This window comes from Lipotes vexillifer, unplaced genomic scaffold, assembly GCF_000442215.2.
Source record: "Lipotes vexillifer unplaced genomic scaffold, Lipotes_vexillifer_v1.1 scaffold691, whole genome shotgun sequence".
Taxonomy (NCBI): domain Eukaryota; kingdom Metazoa; phylum Chordata; class Mammalia; order Artiodactyla; family Lipotidae; genus Lipotes; species Lipotes vexillifer.
The window spans coordinates 1,212,694-1,236,376 of NW_006788040.1; the positions used below are offsets into that span (position 1 = coordinate 1,212,694).

Below are 23,683 nucleotides of genomic sequence, written 5' to 3' on the forward strand. Positions count from 1 at the left end.
AAACACTTAAATATCATTACATTCCTAAAAACAAGGGACTATTCCAAGGAAAACAAAATAGAGGGACTTTTCCATTTAACAAGGCAGAGCTTCCTCTGCTGGGATTCGACGTGAGAGTCATCTGCTGGGGTCGTGAACCCACGGTTCAAAGTAAGTTCACCCCGTGCTTCAGCAGCTTCTGCTTGGCTTTGCCCGGGAGGCTGAAGGCGCTGTCCTGCGGACTCGGGAAGCCGGAGCTCCGCCCCGCCGACGCCAGCTGCTGGAAATAGGTTTCCTGGACAGGGCTGCAGCAGGCGTACACAGCCGTGGAGGCGTTCCTGTTGGAGGAAGAAAGGAGACCACAGTCCGACGCTGCCTGTGAGCCTTCAGAGCCCGGAGACCCGCAGAGGCGCTGTCAGTGACCCGGCAGGACGAGTCATGCACCAGTCACTACGGCCATGGAGAGGGGGCACCTTGGCCTGCAGGTAACAAGCACGGATCTGGAGTCACACAGACCTAGGTGCTCATCCCACCCCTGCGACTTCCTGGCTGTGTGCCCTTGGCTAAGTTGCTCCAGCTTTCTGAGTCTCAGCTTTCTCATCAGTAAAATTACTATGACAACAGTAAATTCCCTCACTGAGATTTTATAAAGAGAGTTCATGAGTAGGAATATATACAAATTGCTTAGCCCATGGTGAGTGGTTAAGAAATGGAGCCTGTTTTTTCTGTTTCTATTATTCAAATGAGCTACGTGTCCCAACGCTAAAACCCTCTCAGCTCCAAGGAAGATGAAATACTACAGGGCCACAAGGTGGCTGATGGATCTAGGCTGCCAGCGTGGGGCAGCTGTGACCTAAAGCCAGAGGAGACACGTTTATTACGGAAAGATATACAGAAATATTGGCTGGAGATGGCGCTGGGCAGCAGAAGTGCCCGCATTCCTGTGTGGCCGGTGACAGGCATTAGAACCTGGTCAGCACCAGAGCCCACACGCCTCCTTCTCAGCCACACTGTCCCCGGAACTGGAAACGTGTGCGGCGGGGGCATGTGCTTAGAGCTGAGACACCTGGGCTCAAATCCTGACTCAGCCTCTGAGTAAGAATGCGACCCTGGGGCGAGTCGTTCATTCTGTTTGTGCTTCAATTTCCTCGTCCATAAAATGAGGTTCAAAAGAATGCGCTGGACCAGTTCACTCCAAGGACTTAACTGAATGATATACACAGAGCAGGCACCCCCCTTCTGACCCTCTAACTTGCCTTCTTTTCTGCTACCGGTTTCATAAGAGAAGCGTGTAGAGAGAAAAAGTAGAAATTCGGTTGGTTAAAGATTGTAAATGACAATAATAATAATAATCTAGATCTGCTGGCACAACAGTGTTCGGGACACGCAACAAGGTGAAAAAAAGAAACTTGTAAAACAGCACATTAGTATGCTCCAGTTTTCTAGAAGAAAGACCATTAAATAATCAAACATTCTAATCGTCTATCTTTTATATGCAAAAAATAAAAACGCAAACCAACGAAACCCGGAGTAACGTACACCAAACTATTAACTGTGAGTGTCTTTGGGCCATATTGCCGGCGAGGGGAGGGCAGCATTTGACTTGGGAGACTTGGTCCTGAGCACGTGGGGCTTGTTAAGTTAGAAGATGGAAGACAGCACTTCAGCATCGTTTATGGCGGAGACCGGGGCCCCTCCTCCCTCCCCAGTGACGGATGGAAGCGCTGAGGTGGTGAGGGCCTGAGGTCTCCTCCCTGCTGTACCCCAGTGTGTAAAGCAGTCAGAACCCCAGGATGGGACCCAGCAAATACATGACATGGGAAGCATGGGGGCAGATGACAGCAGCCACCGGAGCAGATCAAAGAAAGCCCTGACTGGTTCCTGGACCGTCCTTCATTTGGTTATGAATGAGACTCTGCCGGGACCCTGGGAAGGCGGCTCCTGGCGCAGGGCTGTCAGTGAGCTGGGGACGCTCACCTGACGGTCACTTCGTACAGCGCGGGCAGCCGGGCGAAGTCGGAATGCATCAGGCTGACGGCCTGGAGGAAGCGGCGGTCCTGGGCTGTGGCCACCTGTGGCAGGTTGGCTTCCAGAAGAGGACAGACACAGAAGTCGTGAGTGGCAGACCACCCCCCTCCAGCAACATCCCCCAAACCCAGAAACATAAACTGGGACAGGGTGAGGCCCCGGCCTGGGGTACAGGTGCCCAGGGGCAGCGGGACAGAGGCCGGGGTGCTGGGCCCTCCAGCTGCGCCCCGCCACGGAGCACACACCGCCCCCGATGGTGGGCAACACCGGTCTCAGCACACGAAGGTCCGAATCGGGAGGCGACCTCATCACAGACACTTGAACGTGTGTGTGCTTCTCTCAAAATGTTGGAGACGGCCAAAATGAGATAAACGAGGAAAGAAGTGTTTGCCAAGAGAATTTAAACCCCGTGGGAGCTGGGCTCCAAGTGAGAAAGCAGCATCCTGACTGCAGGGCACTCACCCCGTGCGCTGGGCCCCGGTTCCCACTCCCACCCACCGGAGCCGCCCCTTACCCGCCAGCACGTTCTGGACGCGGTCGTAGTGCGCGAAGCCATAGGTTCTGGCCGCGGGGGCCGCCTGGTCCCGGGGCAGCGTCTCGTTCAGGTGCACCTCCAGCCCATTGAGGGACGCCAGGCTGCCGTGGTACTGCGGGGCAGGGAGGGGACAGGCCGCCACTGAGCAAGCCACCCAAGGGATATCTGCGTGGCTGCCTGACTTAGCAAGAAGGACTCTGACCAGTGCTTTGACCTGTTGTTAGAGAAGTCCTGACTTCTGCCCTTATGTCCTAATGCATTTCAAACTTGTAGAAAAATCAGAAAAGAGCGGGGGGGGGGGGGGGAGAAAAAAAAAAGGAAAAAAAAAAAAAAAAAAAAAAAAAAAAAAAAAAAAAAAAAAAAAAAAAAAAAAAAAAAAAAAAAAAAAAAAAAAAAAAAAAGCAAGGAAAACTGGCCCAGAATCTCACCATCCAGGCAGAGCCACTGGTGGCGCCCTGGTGCATCTCCTATAACCAGGGCTGGCGTTTGTGCCCCGCTCCTCCCCCACCCCGTGCTTCTTGACTGTCTGCAGCGAGGCCGCCTCCCTCCCGTGTACCTAGAATGGTACCAGCCACTGTTCTCGAAGGACTGAGAAGTGTGGGTGAAATGGTTTTCTGTGCTCTCTGGCTCAGAGGAGGAACCCAGCTGAGGAAGGCTGTCCGGGAGGTGAGGCCCAAACACCTGTATTTTAAAACACCTCCCAGGGGATGTCACCTGCCGGTGCAGTTGGGAACACTGGACTGTCCCGTTTTGTACGATTCGTTGTTTATAAGCTAAAGATGGAGTCAGACCATAAATAGCGACTGATGCTAGTTCTGTGACCCAACGATATAGCATGAACTTCGTCCTTCATCCGTGAACCATTTTCCCGCAACGTCATTTTCGAACGGCTGAACTCCATCTCGGGCCCCGCCAAGTACGTCCGTCACGTCCAGATGGACTCAGCCTGAAACAGGGCCTCCTGGGGCTGCCCCGGGCTGCTAAAGCCACAAGGAGGCCGCGGGCCCTGGGCAGCAGCTGGCGCCCAGGTGAAGGACCTCCTGGCTCAGCCTCTTCCCGGCTAGATGACCCGGGGCAAGTTACTGGCTTTTCTGCGCCTCGCTTTCTTTCATCTGCGAAATAGGGCTACTACAGGGCTGCTGAGTGGCTGAGGTCAAATAGCATCTATCCATTCTGTCCGCTCTGAAGTGCCGGGAGCGAAGGCATTTTCTTAAAGTCAAGAATATGAAAACTGTCGTTATTAAAGAAGTGGGACCTCTTCCATGAGCACTCGTCCCTGGACTAATACGACTTGTCTGTGGGTTGACTTATTTCACAACAGCTGTGTAAAAAAATAAGCTCACATAAAAAGACCAGAGATGTAAAGAGAATGTTCTGAGGTGAATGTCATGAAACTCAAGTGTTATTTTGGGGAGTGTCCTGGACTTAAATTAGCATTTCTATCCCATGTCGTAGAAATGGTACTTAAAGGCGTTAGGTTTGGCACCAGGGTTTACGTGACACCCTCATTTCTGCGTCCCCAGGGCCCAGCAGCGAGCCTGGCTCCCAGGAGGTGCCGGTCAACAGCCACTGGGTGACTGGACAGCGAGTGTGACCGACACCAGGCACCGTCCACCACGAGCTGTGCGGGCTGAGTCGAGGGTCCATAGTAACGGAACAGGAGGACAAGCACACTGTCCCCTGCTCAGATCCCTGGAACAGCCTCACCAACACAATTAACAGAGGCAGATGAGGCTCTGTGTGTGTGTGTGTGTGTGTGTGTGTGTGTGTGTGTGTGTGTGTGTGTACAGGATTTACCACGAAGTCAAACCACAGCCTCGCTGAAAGTTTCTGGACCTCAGGAATCTGCAACAGTCATCCCTCCATCCCCAGCGGGTGCCCAGGGAAAGGGAAAACGGGGACAGAATGAGCCATGCCAAACCTTGAGCTTTCTCTGTAGGCACCGAGCCACTTCTGGAATCTTCTGCCTAACTTGTACTCAGGATAAAATCACTTAACCATCAACGCAGTTAAATCACAAGACGCTATACCAGATGACACGTGGGCAATTTTCTACTGGTAGCCAAGTGCTTTCATATATACGAGGGGTCAGCAAACCATGGCCCGTGGACCAAATCCAGCCTACCGAGACTCTCTTAGATAGCCTGAGAGCTGAGAATGGATTTTATATTTTTGTATGGTTAGGGGAAAAAAACTCAATAATATTGTTATGTGAAAATTATATCAAGCTTCAATTTTTGTGTCCATAAACAATGTACTGGAACACAGCCACGCCGTTTATTTACATATTGTTTATGGTTGTTTTTGTACTACAACAGCAGATTCGAAGAGTTGTACAAAGCAGAAAACACCTGCTATGTGTCCCTCTACATTAAAGTTTGCCAACCCAAGACACACTACCACAGAGAGAGCCTCACAGCAGCCCTAGGAGACACGGAGCCGGGGCTGTTCCTGGATCCTCCGCCTTCTAGTCCACAGCAAAGCAAGTGGTTCAACGTCAGTGTGTCCCCAAACACGCAGAAGAAACGATGCAGGAACACACATTTACTTAGAAGCACCAGTTTCACGAGAGAGGGGTGCTTTTTTGTATTTTATGCTAACACACTAAACCCAGGCTTTGTCTACTGTACCCATAGCTCCGTGTCCTACTGTAGTGATGAATAATTGAAGGTCAGTGAGAGGATTATCTTGGGTTTTGAGCAGGAAACTATCAGCGGCTCTCTGCTGCCCCCTGGCGTGAGCCTACTCTGCTCCTCTGAACCAGTGCCGCCCTCTCCTGCCTGCTCCCTCCATCACCCACTTCACCCAGCTCCCGCCCGCACCCTCAGCAAACAGAAAAGGTGGCAGTTGAGCCACTGAAAGACGTGATGGCGAAACGACCCAGGGAGCCGTGGTGATGTGTCCTTCCCAAAGGGGGGCTGTGCTCACGGTCACTTCTGCGCTGTCGTTTACCATGTTGCAGGGGTTGGCCTTTTCTAGACAGCAGCAGAGGGTCTGGAGGGAAATCAGGTCGACTGTTTTGTGTGCAGAACCGGGACAAAAAGGCAATGAAAACTCTCTGCTGATTATAAAATAGATGGCCTTTGGGTCTGATCAACCGACTCCACTCACAAACCAGCAAGCTGATCAAAGTTCGTTAACGCCCTACTCTTCTGAGAAAAGACTAGTTTTCTTTTTCCATAAAATTGCGTTCTCTTTCCTGCCCAACACCAAACCCTACTTTCCGTGAGAGCCCAGGGAGGTCACTGCCCTGACAGCAAGGATGGGCTGTGACAGACCAAGTCCCACGTCGGAGTATCAAGGGCCACAGAAGGCAGGGCCTTTACCGCTTCACCTTCCCACCTGCCGTGCCAGGGTCAGATCCGCGGGGGACAGAGCGTTGGGGGTGGGAGACAAGAAACAGGCAGGAATCCTGGACCCCACCATGTGCGTCAGGTCTTGATCTCAAAGGGGCGGTTTTCTTAAGGGCAAAATGGGAGTTACCGTGCCTGCCCCCAGAGCTAGCTGTTCCAAGGCTTGGCTAAAGCGGCGGATGTACAGCATTTACATGCAGCGAATGCAGAATATATCTTAATTTACCTTCTTCTCCCAGAGCAGCCTGCACTATTTTTTCTTTTCCTTTTTGGGGGGAAAGTAAAAAAAGAGGGGTGGTATCCACTGTACTGCATGCCAACACTGGGCCTGCAAAATGCCGTGTCTAAGCTCGGCGCTAAGCAGGACAGACCGTGAAACCAAGGCATTGGCCGGGAGATGGATGCACAGAACTGCAGCCCTGGATCCCTGAGCTGTTATAAGGAGGAGGAGGTGGAGATGCCGCTCAGAGCCGTGGGGAAGGAGGTGGCAGGAAGCCGCCACTCGGGGAGGGTGCTGCGGGGCCTGTGGAAAGGGGAGAGGAGCCAGGCAGGTGCGAGAGGCGCAGGCTCTGCCTCCAGGCTCCGTGTGGAGGACCCGCCACCCTCCTCCACTGCGTTCCAGGGGACCCGCTCATGTACGGAGGGCCACGGGCCTGCCTGCTAATACGATGGGCTTAGAATAATACAGATTTAAGAACAGAAACAAGGCAAAGCCCCAGGACACCATTCACCCTGCAGCAATTTCAACCTGCTGTTTTTATCGCCGCCCTTGCCCGGCCGACTAAAGCAAGGCTGTTACTATGGCAACTGGATCCAGCGTGGGCCCAGGCCCCAGAGGAGGTCAGCTTACCACTCGAAGTGGGGAAGGGGCTGCAAGGGTTTGAGAGGAGGCTTCTGGATCCAGTTAGCATTTCAGAGGTCCTGGGCCTTCTAAGAAGGAGCTCCAGACGGAGGGAAAGTCAGGGCTGGCGGAAAACTCCCAGTCCAGGCGGCGACACGCACAGACTCCGGCCACACAGAGCCTAGAGCTGCCGGGCCAGGGAGTGGGGCCGTGTGTGGTCATGGCCTGCACGGCTGCACTGCACCCCACACTGCTGATGACGAACCAGAGGCGCTGAGAAAATGGAAGAAGCTGGAAAGGGCAACACTTGTGGATGCCTTTGCACTTGGCTCTGTGCTCAGCACTGGATGCTCACTCACCCCCCACAAACAGCCGAGGAGGTGGGCACCACCGGCACCCCACTGTATGGACAAGGATGTCTGGCACGAGGTCACACAGCTGCTGGCCGAGCGCCCCTGCCTGTCCCCACTCCGAGGAGGCAGGGGCGGGCTGCCAGGGGCCAGGGGGTCTGCACACTCACCACGTCCTCGACGGCCGCGCCATCTCCCAGCAGCGGCTCCTCTGCCAGCAGCAACAGCGCCAGGCCTCTGACGCTGTGAGTGTAGAGGTTCATCCGCACGAGCCGCGCGCGGGACACGGGCGTCGCCCTGGATCCGGTTCTGTCTGCGGAGGCTGAGCGGCCCTCAGGAACCCCATCGCCGTGCTGCCCCTCGCCTTGCTCCCCCACGGGCAGCTCAGTCCCCGTCTGCCTCGAATCCAAGCAAGGCGACGGCAACAGCCCGCTCGTCGGGCTGAGGAGGTGGTCCCTGGGGACGGGGGCTTGGCTGCTGTTGCCAGGAAGGTCTCTGGGCTGTTCTAGGGCTCCATTCTGGGTGAGCATCTCAGCAGTGGAGGGAGGGAGGGGGCCGCCCACGGCTGTGCCCACAGGCAGGGCCTCAGGTGGCTGGCTTCCGGGGTTGCCAGAGTCACTGACAGATGCCCTGCAGCCAGGAGGCCCGCCATCGGAGGCAGAATAACCCAAGGATGCTCCCGTGTCCTGAGCTTCTGGAACGTGGATTTCAGACAAGTCCAGTTCCTCTTCCCCCCTGGACAAACTGGTTTGCTTCACCAGGGAGAGGCCGAGCCCAGGCCCCCGGCCCCTGGCGGTGTGGTGCGGTGCTGGGGTCTTGATGCTCTTCAGATCACAGCCAGACCAGTGTCCGTTCTCCCCGCTGCCATTTGGCCAGGTGACGTCAGGAGACGTGGGCTCAGGGGTGGTCACTGAGATCCGAGCCGTGGATTCCGCGTGTCTGGGGGCGTTTTCTTTCGGGGCAGATGTGTTCATACCCTTCGGAGGGCGCTGGGCTGGGGGCTCCGGGAGTCTGGCTGGAGATGCCAGAGTGCTGGCGAACAAGGCAGGCATGAGGAAGGGCAGGCGACTGAGCGTGGGCAAGGGCCCTGCCCTGGGAAGACTAAAGCAGTGCTTCCCTAAAAAGCACGGGCATTGGTGACAAGTGGGTGCTGAGGCCACAGAGCCTAAGAGGTCATGCTCAAAGCACAGGAGGAAACCTAGGGCAACGCCTAGCCCTCGGGGCTTCACACAGTGACACTGGGATCACCTACAGGAAACGGCAGAGCCCACTGAATCAGGGACACCCACGTTTGGAGGCCGACTGTGAGTCAGGCCCTATACTGGGTGCTACACACATACTATTCCCAACTTTTGCAAGGAACCCGTGAAGTAGACATTACTGGGTCCATTTTACAGTTGAAAAAACTGAGGCCCAGGCAGGGAATGGACTTGCCCAAGGTCACACAGCTGAAAAGCAGCAGATCTCGGATTTGAAACCTACGCTCATCTCACTCTGCCAGATGCCTCTGATCTCTATGCTGAAGCTCCAGATGCCCCTGCCAAGGCAGAGCACGGAGAAGACGGAATCAGTTATCACGTGCCAGGGGCTCACCTGGATAAATCCGTGGGAGGGAGTGCCCAATGCATGGGTTAAGAGGAACCCCTGTGAGCTCCCTTACCTGGTCATGGGCTCCCGGGGGAACTCACGGAGACTGACGGCTTCCTCTTCGGTCAGGAAAACAGGCACAATCTGGACGTTTGGAGGGAGTGCTGCTCCTAGAATTGCAAAGCGGTGTGGCCAGGGCCCTCCCCTGGGCCAGAGAAGACAGAGGGGCAGGGACTGTTCTTGGAGTGACGCGTCCAACCCACAGGCCAGCTCAGAGAGCAGCTCTGGGCTACGTTCCTCAAGCCAGAACAAAAGCCACAAAACTGCAGCTACAACTTCAGCCATCGGCAGGCAGGGAAGAGCCCGTGTGGGCAGCTCTGCACCCAGGGTGACGTTTGGTGGAAGGAAGTTTAGTGGCACTTAAAAGACAAGCTGGAGAAAAGCACTTCCACCTGACCAAACGGGTCTGCCCTGACTTACGATGCAAAATAAAACAAATCCCCCTCTTGGGGGCACCTGCACCGCTGCAAAAGGTCTTCCTGGCAGTGGCCGCCGATGGCACCCTTTCCTAATCGTGACCCTCTGGAACTCGTCTGAGTAGTCTCATAATGGGGAGTTAAGGAGGATCTGAAAACGGGCATTTAAGAGGTGTGCCTAAAATCACGAGCTTTACAACTGGGATTTTGATGGGTAACTTTGTCCTTGAAGCTCTATATATTTTCCTAATCTCGCGAGCTGATGGAATAACCATATAGGACTACTCGGCCTTTCACGTGACTTGGATAGGGCCAGGCAGCTTAAAGACCATTCCCAAGATGTAACACAAGGCACCTGATTGCTTACCATGTTCCTGCAGGGCATCCCCTCCTAGAGGTTTTCTCTGAAAATAAACATACAGAGAAGTTGGTGCTGGGCACCGCGTTCTCCCCCCGACCTAACCATCAGGACCGCGCGGTGCCATCTGTTCGTGAAATGTAGCCAGGCCCAGGATGCTGGTCCCAGCCGCACGCCAACAGCAAAGCAGATGGAACAGAAGCTCCCCCAAGCTGCCTGCCCCCCGCCGTGGCTGGGGTCAGCCGAGAGCCGGGCCCGTGCTGGCTGGGGCGGCCACACCACCCCGCCGCACACCAGGCTTCTTTCCGTTCTGATTTCTCAGTTTCTCCTCTCTGGGAATAACAGCAAGCATTCACTCATGTTACCTCTCAGACCTCCAGGGAAGTCATCTCCTGGAATAAAGCCACATCTGCCACAGCCCTGGCCTAGAGCTCACACAGATCCCATTATAACAAAAGTGTGAAGGGCCTGTGACCCTCACAAGGGAAGGATTCAACCTAAACCAGATGTGAGGTCAGATCTCTTGTTCTGATTTACAGTCAAGGTGAGAAACCCAGGAATCTCCTCAAAAGAGCTTTCCAGCCATCTCCACCTAAAGGTTCCAAAAGGACCCACCAAAACAAAACAAAAACTGCTCTTCTCACCAAAATGACTTTCACTCCTAAGAAGTGTTGTGGCTTTCTTTTTTTCTTTACATAAACTAACTCTAGACAAAAACTCTTTTCCAAAAAATCACATATAATTCCCTCACCCGCAAGCCAATCCTGTTAACACTGGGCACATTTTCCTTTAAGTCTATGCATTTTTTTTATACTCTGAGGCCACATTACGTAAAACTTTTTTTTCTGCTTGAAAGAGTGACGCACAATTTCTGTCATTAAAGCATCTTTGGCCATTTTCAACGGCTGACCAAAATTTTATGAAGTTTACAGTGGTGCCGGAGAATTCATCGTTTCTGAAAATAGTGAATATTTTCGGCTTTGCGGTCATACAGTCTCTGTCCAACTGCTCAACCTGCAGATGTGGCTCAAAAGCAGGCCAAGAAAATTCTGTCAGTAGGCGACTGGCCCACAGCCCACGGTCTGCCAGCTCCTACCGTAGACATTTAAGTTATATCTGATTTTTCACTTTCGAAGGGGCATCCTCAAGCCTCTCATTATCAAATAGTTTACCAGGAAGGCTGTTCTAACGACCCCTGCGTCACGGTGGGAAGGAGCCGGCTAGAGCCACACACGTGTTTTAAATGTCTACTGATTTAATAAGTGTAAGAAGCTAGCCTGATGACACATTTAAAACCAGAGCCTCGCACAGTAAGAATCAACTAGTAAAACAAAAGAAAAAAGAACTCAGAGGAAATATGCCAGATGCTAGCAATGATTATCTCTGTGCAGTCCAGTTGTGGGCAGTTTTATTTCCCATGAGCACATATGACTTTTCCTTCATTATAAAAACAGTTAAGTAAATATAAGAAGGAAGTATTTTTAAAGTTTCTGTTGTCCTAAGCCATCTTTTACAGTCTCTCTCTCTCTGAAAAATCCAACATCTCTTTGACATAAAGCCCATCCTTGAGGGAAGTCAAATTCTCATAGCTGCACTTGGATCGAAGAAAAACCAACCAAGTCTACCACGCAGAAGACAACATTTTCTTTCAGCTTTGCCAGTGACCTCACTCGAAGGAAACCACACGGATGGACCTGGGGTCCTGAGAAGGACACGGCAGCAGCAGCTGCCCCCATCCATCTAGCACTGGGGATCAGCCTTGCCCGATATAGACAGACTCGCCGGATGGAGCGTCCCAGCCAGCGGGGTGGGCTTTGCGATACCTGGTCCCGACGTGCAGCTCGATGAAGCAGGACCTTGGCTGTGACAGAGGGTGGGAGCTGGGTGCTAACGATCCTGGGGGGTCAGACACAGGAACAAGGACACCGTGAGAAGAAACACACTCAGGACTCTGAATTGGAAACATTCCTGACACCCTGTGGTGGCGAGGATCTCGGGGACACAGCTGGTGGGAGTTTCAACTGGGAGAGCCCCCATGGAGGGCTCTTGGGTGCTCGAGCCCACTAAGAGGCCCTCCAGCTGTGTGAAGAGCTGCAGTGAGACCTCAGAGGCCAACTGGAGACGGACCCAGCCAAGAGGCTGCAGGAGCCTGAGCTGAAGCTATGGCCAGCACACCAGGGCCCTGGGCAGCAGGGGAAGGTGCTGTGGGCCTCCTCCATGCCCAGCTGAGAATTTCACGGATCTCTTCAAAGCTGCCTTCTATATTCCCAACTCTTTTCTGGACACAACAGTTTGCAATTTCCCAGCTCTGCCCAAAGACAGGCAGGGACCCTATATCAAATCTAAGCTACCCACTAGTTACCCAACAAGACCACCTGGAACTGGCCACACACAGAGCTCCCTGCCCCCGATCGGGGTGGTCAGTTCTGCAGCAGGGGCGGGGCAGGGCTGGAGGGGCAGGACCCGGCATTACTCACAGCCCCTTATAGAGGATGCAGCCGGCTAGAACATGGGGCGAGCGCTGGCAGGTCTGCAGAATGAGGGCCGCCTTCAGCAACAGCAGGGGCTCCACCTGTGCCGGGCAAGAAGCATGCCTCGAAGTCAACACGCTTACCATCAGCGAAGGAGGAACAGGAAGGGGGCTCTGGAGAGCAGATGGACAGCTCAGAGCCCAAGCCTGGAGGGAGGGTGTGCCGCACAGTGACAGCCATGTCACGCCTCTGACACCCAGAACGGCTGCCACCACAAATGCCAAATTCTGGGGACAAGGAGGCCTCTCTGGAAGCTGGAAGGTAGAGCAGATATGGCATATGGCTCTTCACAGGCGACAGTGCAGATGGCCAAGGAGACCCTGACGATCGACGCCGAGATCAGGAGGCAGCAGGAGAGGAGAACCTACCTCTCAAATTCAGGTCATGGTGTCGGTGAACCCACCCACCCGTCCTCCACCACCGCCCTGAAGCCCAGGCACCCCTGTGATGCAGCTGGCTTGATGTCTGACCAGGTCCCGTAACTCTGTTGCGTAACAGAAAATGATAACATTCATGGCCTTTCACTCAGGGGTATATGCCTCAGTCCACGGTCCTTGTAAAAAGTCCCGAAAAAGACCAGAAAAGGATCTGAGCCCCGTCAAGAATGGCCAGCAATAACCAAAAGCCTCTTTCTGCTTCCTGCTGGGCAGCGGTTAGAACCGAGTGCCAAGGAGCCAAGCATGCAGTTAATTCTTTCACGCCCTCAAGACGCGCCCAGGCCCAGCCAGCCAGTCTGGAAAGCTCTGGGCCAACTCCAAGAAGCCCTCCAAACAGGAGCGGCAAACCCGTCCCTGTTTCTAGCAACATCCCAGTGCCACATCCCTGTTAAAGGGACACAGTCAACGACAGCAGCGAGAGCCAGCCCACACATAGTGGAAGGCTCCCGTCCCCCGAGATGCTCAGGGCACGGGCCGCTGGTTCTCGAGGGGCAGTGCCTTGCACCTCCCTTTGGCTACCTGACTGTGAGGATGTGATGCTCAGCAAGATCAAGGCCACTGAGCAAGGGGCAGTGCAGGCGGCCGGGCCAGCCACGCAGGTGGCCTCCTCTCACTCTGTGCCAACGGCAAAAGCGACAGCTCAGGGACAGAACACCTCCCAGCCCCGCAGTCCCAGATATGGCAACCCTGGTTTTAAAATGTCAGCCCTGGGCCTTTTTGGATGTCGAGAATAATTAAATCAGCACATGATGGTACTATCGAGGAGGGGACCTTCAGATTACTGAGTTCAACACTCCTGGGCATTAGCAAAACAGTAACACCCTTTACTGAGTATCCGCTTTCTGTCATTTACGTACTGTCCCATTTCATCATCAGAACAGCTCTGGGAGGCAAGTCTTATGCTGTGGCCATTTTACGGGTAAGGAGAATGAGGCTCTGGGAGGTGACCTGACTTGTCCAAGCCCACACGGCTCGTGAGGGCTGCATGGAATCTGAGTACAGGTCTTAACAACTATGCGCACTGAGATACGCCTCATTCAAGGGGGAAAACGTGTGTCCAGAAGCCCTATTCCTATCCATGCAATGGGCAGGGGGCTGAGCCTGTTACTTTCGTTCGGTCCAGGTTCCAGAGGGAGTTGAATATCTTATGCAGGTCACCGGTGTTTCTCAGGATCTGGTCAATGAAGGTGTCCCACTCCCTGCTCAGTTCTTCCCGAGAGCAGCTCTGAAACAGAACAGCTGGAGGTCAACACCCAAGATTCCAAGAGATGCACTCTTCGGCAAGGACTCCAACCACCAACAAAATTGTTCCTACACGAAAAACTGGCCAGAAGGGAGGGCCTGTTCTGAACTTCCCATCCAGGCGAGGCCTCACCTCATGCCCCTGATAACCTGCCCCCCAAAGACCAGGGCCCCTCGGGGCGGGGAGTGGGGGGAGGGCGTGACCAGGCCCTGCTCTTCCCAGCCATCCTAGGAAGGAGGGAACGGGCATAAACATTTGGGTGAATGGGACTCAGGCCACCGGGGAAGAAAGGCATCCGAGAGGGGCTCCAAGGGCCCGTGACCTTGTCGTTGACACGATGTCTTTCTGTCAAGTGTACCAGACCCCTGGGTGAACACTGTGTTCTGCCGATATTGATTTTGCTAAGGAGGTTCCACGTAAGACTCCTCAACACCATACCTTGTAGGCCAGAGAAACAGGCCCATTGTAAAAATTAAAGAAGCCGATGAGCTGATCCAGAAGCTGCTTGCAGCTGACATCAGGGAGCTCAACAGCACAGCCCAGCACCTGGAAAGGAGGACAGGCATCTTCCTTTTCTCTGAGGCCTGGCATCCAGGGCTCACTAAAGCTGGACTCCACTGGCCCATCAAAATCCATCTTCTGCTGTGTGACCCCACACCCTCCACCAGCCTCGCTGGTCTCCACAGGAAACAAATACTTTTTGTACCTACTCATGTTGCCCAAGCTGAAACCCCCCCGCCTCCCATTCTTGTTCATTTGCCTGGGACTCCCCACTGCCTTCCCCGCCCCGCCCCGCCCCGTGCCCGCCCCCCCACAGATGCCAGCCCCCGAAGGATGCCTGTTTTCATCACTCCAGACAATGCCGACCTGTTTCCTGATCCCTTGTATTGTTAGCACTGTTATTTGGACACTGGATGTTTCATTTGGGTTTCACAGCAAACACTGGACCCAGACTGTTTCATGAATGGCCATCCCGTCTCTCCAGCTGGATGGAGTACTTCCAGAACGGGGACCGACTGCATCATCGCGCCAGCCACAAAAGATAAACACTTGCTCAGTTAGGAAATAATCTGGGCCTATGTTTAAAGAGCCTGAAGAAACTTCGTATTCTTTGACTCAGTAATTCTGCCTGTAGGAATGTTTCCTAAGGGACTCATCAGAAACTTTAAACAAAGCAACCCTGAAAGAAAACAAATAAACAAACAAACAAAAATGCTCTCTGAATGTAAGCTCCACCGAGGCGAGGATCTGCATTTTGTTCACTGATGTAATCCAAGTGACAACAGTCTGGCACCCAGTAGGTGCTTATGTCTCCCCTAATTAATCTATAGAGGGAATGAAATCCTAATAATCCCACCAGCTTTTCTTTAGAAACTGACAAACTGATTCTGCAGCAGAAACACAAAGGACCTAAAACATCCAAAGCTGCCTTGGAGAAGAGTAGGTTTGGAGGACTTCCACCATCTGATTTTAAGACTTATTATAAAGCTACAGACATCAAGACAGAGTAGTACCTGTATAGACTCTTCAGAAAGATCAATGGGAAAGAATAGTGAGCCCAGAAGTAGAGCCACACTTAAACGGTCGTTTGATCTTCAACAAAGGAGCCACAGGAATCTAACAGGAAAAGGAAAGTTTTCAACAATGGTGCTGCATTAACTGGACACCCATATGGAGAAAAGGACCCTTGACCTCTGCTTCGCACCATACACAAAGATATATCCAAGGTGGATTACAGACCTAAATTTAAAAGTTAAAACTGTGAAACTTACAAAACCAAAAATTGGAGAATGTCTTCTCCAATGGGGTAGGCAATGGTTTTAGACAGAATACAGAAAGCAATAACCATGAAAGATAACACTGATAAATTAGACTTCCTTAAAACTAGGGCTCCCCTGGCGGTGCGGTGGTTAAGAATCCGCGTGCCAATGCAGGGGACATGGGTTTGAGCCCTGGTCCGGGAAGATCCCACATGCCGCAGAGCAACTAAGCCCGTGCGCCACAACTACTGAGCCTGAGCTCTAGAGCCCACGAGCCACAACTACTGAGCCCACGTGCCACAACTACTGAAGCCCGCCCACCTGGAGCCCACGCTCCACAACAAGAGAAGCCACCGCAGTGAGAAGCCCGCGCACCGCAACGAAGAGTAGCCCCCCACTCACCGCAACTAGAGAAAGCCCGCGTGCAGTGACGAAGACCCAACGCAGCCAAAAATAAATAAAATAAATTTATTAAAAAAAAAAAAAACTAAACTAAAAACTTCCCATCAAAAGACATTATTAAGAAAGTAGGCACACCACAAACTGGGAGAAGATATTTTTAAAATGTATATCTGACAAAGAACTGGTATCCAGGATGTATGAAGAAACCTACAACTCAAGAAAAAAAGAAAACCCAGTTTAAAAAATGGGCAAGAGCTTTGGACAAATACTTTGCGAAGGAAGATATACAAATGGCCATGAAGCACACGAAAAAGCCTTAATATCACTAGTCATTGGGGAAATGCAAATCGAAACCACAATGAGATACCACTTCACATCCAGCAAAATGGCTAAAATTAAACGAACTGACCACATTACTGCTGATGAAGATGTGGCAGTATCTGGAATTCTCACACACTGTTGGTGGGAATGTAAAATGGTACAACCACTCTGGGCAAGAGTCTGGCAGTTTCTTGTAAAATCAACACACACCTACCCTGTGACCCAGCAATTCCACGCCTCGATATTTACCTATGAGAAATGAAAACATATGTCCACAAAAAGACTTGTATAGGAATGTTTCTAGAGCCTTATTCCTTTTTTAAATTTTATTTTCTTGATTTACAATGTTGTATTAATTTCTGCTGTGCAGCAAAGTGATTCAGTTATACATATATATACATTCTTTTTCAGATTCTTTTCCATTATGGTTTGTCATAGGATATTGAATATAGTTCCCTGTGCTATACAGTAGGACCTTGTTGTTTATCCATTCTCCGTATAATAGTTTGCATCTGTTAATCCCAAACTCTCAATCCTTCCCTTCCTCTATCCCCCTCGGCATCTAAAAGTCCGTTCTCTATGTCTGTGAGTCTGTTTCTGTTTCTGTGAGTCTGTTTCTGTTCATTTGTGTCATATTTTAGATTCCACATATAAGTGACATCATATGCTATTTGTCTTTCTCTTTCTGACTTACTTCACTTTCTGACTTACTTAACTTAGTATGATAATCTCTAGTTCGATCCATGTTGCTGCAGATGGCATTATTTCATTCTTTTATGGCTGACTAGTATTCCATTGTACGTATGTACCACACCTTCTTTATCCATTCATCTGTCGATGGGCATACAGGTTGTTTCCACGTCTTGGTTATTGTAAATAGTGCTGCTATGAACACAGGGGTGCGTGTATCGTTTTGAATTAGAGTTTTGTCCAGATATATGCCCAGGAGTGGGATTGCTGGGTCATATGATAATTCTATTTTTAGTTTTTTAAGGAACCTCCATACTGTTCTCCATAGTGGCTGCACCAACTTACATTCCCACCAACAATGTAGGAGGGTTCCCTTTTCTCCACACCCTCTCCAGCACTTATTATTGGTAGACTTTTCTTAAAAAATTAATTGATTAATTTATTTTTTTGGCTGCGTTGGGTCTTCGTTGCTGCGTGTGGGCTTTCTCTAGTTGCGGCGAGCAGGGGCTACTCTTCCTTGCAGTGCATGGGCTCCTCATTGCGGTGGCTTCTCTTGTTGCGGAGCATGGTCTCTAGGCGCACAGGCTTCAGTAGTTGTGGCTCGTGGGCTCAGTAGCTGTGGCTCAAGGACTCTAGAGCACAGGCTTCAGTAGTTGTGGCACACGGGCTCAGTAGCTGTGGCTCAAGGGCTCTAGAGCGCAGGCTCAGTAGTTGTGGTGCACAGGCTTAGTTGCTCCGTGGCGTGTGGGATCTTCCCCGACCAGGGCTCGAACCCGTGTCCCCTGCATTGGCAGGCGGATTCTTAACCACTGTGCCACCAAAAAAGTCCCATTATTGGTAGACTTTTTGCTGATGGCCATTCTCACTGGTGTGAGGTTAGCACCTCACTGTAGTTTTGACTTGTATTTCCCTAGCGCCTAATTCTTTTTTTAAAAAAAAATATTTATTTATTTATTTGGCTGCGCCAGGTCTTAGTTGCGGCGTGCGGGATCTTTGCTGTGGCGTGTGGGATCTAGTTCCTTGACCAGGGATTGACCCCGGACCCCCTGCTTTGGGAGCAGGGAGTCTTAACTGCTGGACAACCAGGGAAGTCCCTCTAGAGCCTTATTCTCAAGTGCCCCAAACTGGACACAGTTCATGTGTCCACAAAAAGGAGAATGAATAAGTGACTGTGATACATTCAGACTATGGAACACTGCTCAGCAATAAATAGGAATGAGCCGCCGGTACATGCAACAGTGTGGATGAATCCCACAAGTGTTAAAACAGAGGATAAAGGGATGTGTGAATATATAAATGTGTGACAAAGCAACTATAATGAAGTGTTCTGTAGAGTCTGGGAGGTATGTGAGTATTCACTGTAAAATTCTCTCAAGTGTTCAGTATGTTAGAAAATTTTCATAACAAAATGTTGGAAATAATACCTACGAAGGTGAATATACTTCCTTACACTTAAGCATCCCATCCCCTCAGGAATAAATTTAAAATAAGAGGAGGCACGAGACAACAGTACTTTCGAGTCTATGGCACTACTAGCTGTAAATTGTTCTTTTTTTTTCTTAATGGTTCTTTGAAACCTAACATATATGCACCAGTGTCTTCGAGTTTCTGGCTCCCTTCCCCAGTAAGCGTGGAGAGTATAGAGAGTAGAAACAAGAAAAGATGGAGATTAAAAACTCAATTTGCATCACAGAGCAAAGAGAATTTCCAGAGGATGACCAAAAGAGAGGAGAAAGCAGGCGCGTGCCATGCAGGATGTGTTAGCAGTGTTTTGGAGAGAGCACTCAGTTCTGATGGGCACCTGCAGAAAGTGACACGAGAATCGCAGATGACGGGGTGGGGGGCAGCACACACGGGGAGAGGAGGAGGTTCTAGGCTCAAGATCCATGGCAGGCATTATTTCTAAACCCTAGCATCGCAATACTTCTCACAGAGACAAAAGACTCTTGGTAGAGGCCACCCTGCAGGCACTGGGTCAGCCTGGTAAACTTACCCAAAGGTAATCGCCGTCAACCTTTACGGCGAACTTAAGTTTCCGCAGACGGACGATGGTGGGAGGAGAGCCGGCAGTGTCAGAAATGCAGTGGGCAACCCCGGCGATCTGTCCACAGAGCAGCTCCTGTTGGTCAAGCAGGGTCTAGGGAAAAGAGCCAATTCCAGACATTAAGTTGAAGTTCCCGAACTCCCGTGTCATTCCTTAGAGCAGGGGTTGGCTAACTATACAGCCTGGAGGCCGGATCGACTCTGCTGCCTGTTTTTATATAATCCGGGAGCTAATGATGGTTTTTACATTTTTTTAAGGGTTGTCAAGATAACAACAAAGAAGAACACATGATAGAGACCTTACACAGCTTGCAGAGACCAAAACATTCCCACATTGGCCCTTTTGAGACAAAATTTGCTGAACCCTGCCTGAATTGTCACAAAACACCCACAGTGAATGCATAAGATGATTGCCCAGAACTACGTTTTTGTTCCTAGGATTACAGGCCTGTGCATGGGTAGAAGCGTGAGCCTTTATCCCCATTCAAATCCCCTGCAGAGTGGCCAGAGCAGCCTAGACTAATCCCCACTCTCCAAGTCAAGTGTGATCACACGAGTGAGTACGCAGGCCTCCTAATCAATCTTCACGTTAACTAAACTGTGGGGCAGGCAGACATCATGTGATGCAACGGAAAACGGAGAACTCTTGACTAAAAGAGCTGAACTTGAACCTAATCAAGGCTCTAGATCTTCCTACTAGTTTAAAGGAAATGCACTGGGTAGAAAGCATTAAATGATTCCATCGTGAGGAAAGTAATCAGCCCAATCCAGAGTGGGGGACGTGCTGACATTCTGCATAAGAGACCTGGTTTCTTCAATAATTCAGTGACACGCGGGAAAAAAGGATGGGGGGAGGGGTGAGGAGTGTTATATGATAAAAGGGACTTGAAACACAAAATAACCAAATGGGGTATGTGGACCTTGCTTGGATGCTGATTAGGAGAGGGAGGGAGGGAGGGAGGGAGAGAGAGGCAGGCGGAAGGAAGGAAGGACTAAGTAACATCTAAGATAATAAAGGCAAAATTTGAATATAGACTGTATCAGATGATATTATTGTTACTAATTATTGTAACTTTTGCTGAGTGGGATGTTAACAAAATACACCCTTTTCAGTTAGAGATGTTACTTGATACCGGTGAGATGACACCATGTCTAGGATTTGCTTCAAAATACTTCAGGAATGGACTTCCCTGGTGGCGCAGTGCTTAAGAATCCGCCTGCCAATGCAGGGGACACGGGTTTGAGCCGTGGTTTAGGAAGATCTCACACGCTGCGGAGCAGCTAAACCCGTGCGCCGCAACTACTGAGCCTGTGCTCTAAAGCCCGCGAGCCACAACTACTGAGCCAGCCTGCCACAGCTACTGAAGCCCCCGCGCCTAGAGCCCGTGCTCCGCAACAAGATAAGCCGCTGCAATGAGCAGCCCGTGCAACGCAAAGAAGAGTGGCCCCCGCTCGCCGCAGCTAGAGAAAACCCACGCGCAGCAACGAAGACCCAACGCAGCCAAAAATAAATAAATACATTTATTAAAAAAAAAAAAATACTCCAGGAGAAAAAGAGTGGGGAGGAGTTAGGATAGCTCATATCACATTGGTCAAGTGTTGATTATTGTTGAAGCTGATGATGGGCACGTGAGGGCCGATGATTCTCTCCTCTTTACTTTGGTATATGTTTGGAGAAAAGTTTTTAATCCAGCGGGGCAGACAGAAAATCATGACGGTAACAGAGGGCTAGAGAAGGCGGAAGTACTGGGCTGCCTGGGCACTTCAACACCAGAACAACGACAAATAATACAACTAAGAATAAGAGAGTAGAAGTGGGGAATGCCTGGACTACGCAGAGAAAACTGTCCACGTGTAACCCTCCCCAGACCTTTGGAAAAGTCACCACTTTGAGGCAGTGGGATCCCCACCAAACAAGAAAATGCTGCGTGGCTTACCTGAGGGGGAAAAAAGTAACAGATGCCAGCTCTGGTTGGATCTCCTTCTCCCTTCACCTTGGAACCATCATAAAGGAAAAAATAATTCCACCTGTCAAGAGAACAGAAGGGAGCTGTGTTTCCTTCCATCCGGTGAGCAGGGCCTTGTAAAACACAGCTTCCTTTTGCCCAGCCGGAGAGGGGCGCATGATTCGGCATTTGAAAAGCCCTCTGGTGGCCCCAGAGGAGAAGGGACCCAAGAGCTACAAAGAGATAAAACCATTTCATAAGTGCAGCCAAGTCAAACTAAAAATACGTCTCTATCCAGCCGTCCGACCATCTGCCCCAAAAGACAGAAGAGCAGCTAAGGAAAGACAGGGCACCCACAATGATGCCTCTTGTTTGAGACACTGAACCTTAACTCTATAACCACGTGGTTTGGTCAACTGTCTTTTAAGGCTCTGATAATGAAGTAAGTTAGGGATGTCTTAGTTGTCTTCATAACTGCTGGGCACCAGGTCTCTGGAAATTTCCCTCCTACCAGGAATTCCTTTAACACACATTTGCTGAGGGGGTGCGGTGTGCGCTGCGTTTGCCAGCCTCGGGGCCCATCGCGAGGAAAGGGAAACAGGAAACATGCAGTTTGCCCGCAGGGCAGCGAGTCTATAACGGGAAAAGCGGGGACATCTGAGAGCTCAGAGAGGCACCACACCCCTCCTTTAACACAATCCCTCATCAAGCTTCTGATTCCCTCCCTGCAGAGGAAGCTCTCTCCTCAATACCCATAACCCTCTGCTCCTCCCTAAAGCCTCGGGGTCTCCTCTCTGGCGTAACTACAATTACTTATTTAAGACCGCAAAGCAGGCTACCCAGGCTGGACCTGGGTTTTAACCTCTCAGTCTCCGAAAGCACACCCATCAGGCCAGAGCAGTGACTACTCTGTCCCCCGATCTACGCCCTCCCCGGCTCCCACCTTATCTTCCTGATGACAAGCACTAACTCTGTTTCTAGCACAATCCGCTTTCCCGAGTTCTAGGTCCCAACGTGCAGCTGGCTGCAGGGCACGGACAGATCAAAGAGGCTCAAAAAATGTTTCAAACCCAGCTCGGAAACCCCACTGCCAGGTGGTGAGCATACTGTAATGTATAGAAATAACAAATCACTATGTTGGGCACAGTGTTACAGGTCAATTATACTTGAAACAAACTCATAGAAAAAGAGTTCAGATTTGTAGTCATCAGAGGCAGGAGGTGGGGGAAGGGGGACTGGATAAAGGTAGTCAGGGCTTCCCTGGTGGCGCAGTGGTTGGGAGTCCGCCTGCCGATGCAGGGGACACGGGTTTGTGCCCCGGTCCGGGAAGATCCCACATGCCGCGGAGCGGCTGGGCCCGTGAGCCATGGCCGCTGGGCCTGCGCGTCCGGAGCCTGTGCTCCGCAACGGGAGAGGCCACAGCAGTGAGAGACCCGCGCCCCGCAAAAAAAAAAAAAAAAAAAAAAAGGTAGTCAAAAGGTACAATCTTCCAGTTACAAAATAAATAAGTACTAGGGATGTAATGTACAACATGATAAATGTAATTAACACTTCTGTATGTTATATATGAAAGTTTTTAAGAGTAAATCCTGAGTTCTCATTACAAGGAAAAAAATTTTTTTCCTTTTATTTTATATCTATATGAGATGATAGACGTTCACTAAACTTGTGGTGATCTTTTCATGATTATGTGTGTTACAGTGCTGTATGTCAACTATATGTCACTAAAACTGGAAGCTAGCTAGCTAGATGAATAATTGAATGAATGAATGAAACCCCACTGCTGGGCCCCATTCTACCGTTTCCTTATGTTCCCTGGGTGAAAGTGACCCCACTCTTACAGGCACACAAAAGAAAACCCGAGTGTTGTTTTGAACTGCACACATATAATCAGTCATAAATCCTGCTCATTCTGTTGAAACCATGCCTCTCACTTTCCTCTCCTTCATAAATGTTTGCTGAACCAAATTAAGACAGGCTTAACCCATTTGCGGTTGAGAAGGGAACTGAGTTTCAGGCAGACATTGTGTAATACCCTTGAAGAGCCAGTCTGGCCAAACCTCTTCTCGTGGTGTAATTCTGCACCGCCACAGCTTCTTGTCTCTCAAAAGTGAAGACTTCAGTGCCCACGGTATTATCAAGGCCGGCTGCGGGATCCAGCCGTGGCTCTCTTTTCTACCTTCTACCAGCAATGCTGGACTCGTCAAACCCTGCAAGAGGCTCGTGTGGTTACAGTACATCAGCTTTGGAGAGAAATGGCCCTTGATTCGCTGCTCTGAGGAAAATGGTATTTTTTCTTTTTTCTTAATAAAATCAAGACAGTCTGGCTGGGGATTCTCAGTTCACCCAAAACATCCGTGCAGCAGCCTGCAGGAACTAACCCCCTGCAGGCCCTGCTACTCACCAGGAGGCTGACTTGGTCTCTGTCGAGGTGGAGGTGGCCATTTAGTCTTCGGTGGCCCTCATTCTCTTTATCTGGGTTTTCTTTTCCAGTCTGGCTTCTTTCTCCCCAGCAGTGACAGCTCCTCCGCTGAATCCGGATGTGGGACGTTTAGGTGTTTTCAGTCTCCAACAGTCACTTGTCTAGTATTCATTCAGCATGAAAGTGCTTCTTCCCTTCCTTCCAGGCCCTTCGGTCCCATCAATACCTCCAGCCTCTCAGAGCTCTGGGAAAAAATCAATAAAGCAAGAGAATTCTACCAGAAAGTCAAATCCACCAATCTGGTTCCGTGAGCATCGTTTCCCTGGCCCTCTGCAGAACGACCCCTTCAAAGAACGACCGCTTTGCCAGGGAAGCCTGACG

General features: G+C 50.9%; 1 protein-coding gene across 1 annotated transcript; it reads right to left on the bottom strand.

The window, feature by feature from the left end:
• Positions 1-145: 145 nt before the first annotated feature.
• HPS4 (HPS4 biogenesis of lysosomal organelles complex 3 subunit 2) lies at positions 146-23,325 on the bottom strand. Its single transcript, XM_007461134.1, has 13 exons — positions 23,285-23,325; positions 20,872-20,962; positions 18,885-19,028; positions 14,157-14,264; positions 13,584-13,700; positions 11,985-12,079; positions 11,331-11,403; positions 9,517-9,553; positions 8,747-8,843; positions 7,257-8,118; positions 2,522-2,654; positions 1,957-2,065; positions 146-317 (listed from the first exon to the last, which is right to left on the bottom strand). The coding sequence occupies exons 1-13, from the start codon at positions 23,323-23,325 to the stop codon at positions 146-148; spliced, it is 2,079 nt and encodes a 692-aa protein (XP_007461196.1).
• Positions 23,326-23,683: the final 358 nt, after the last annotated feature.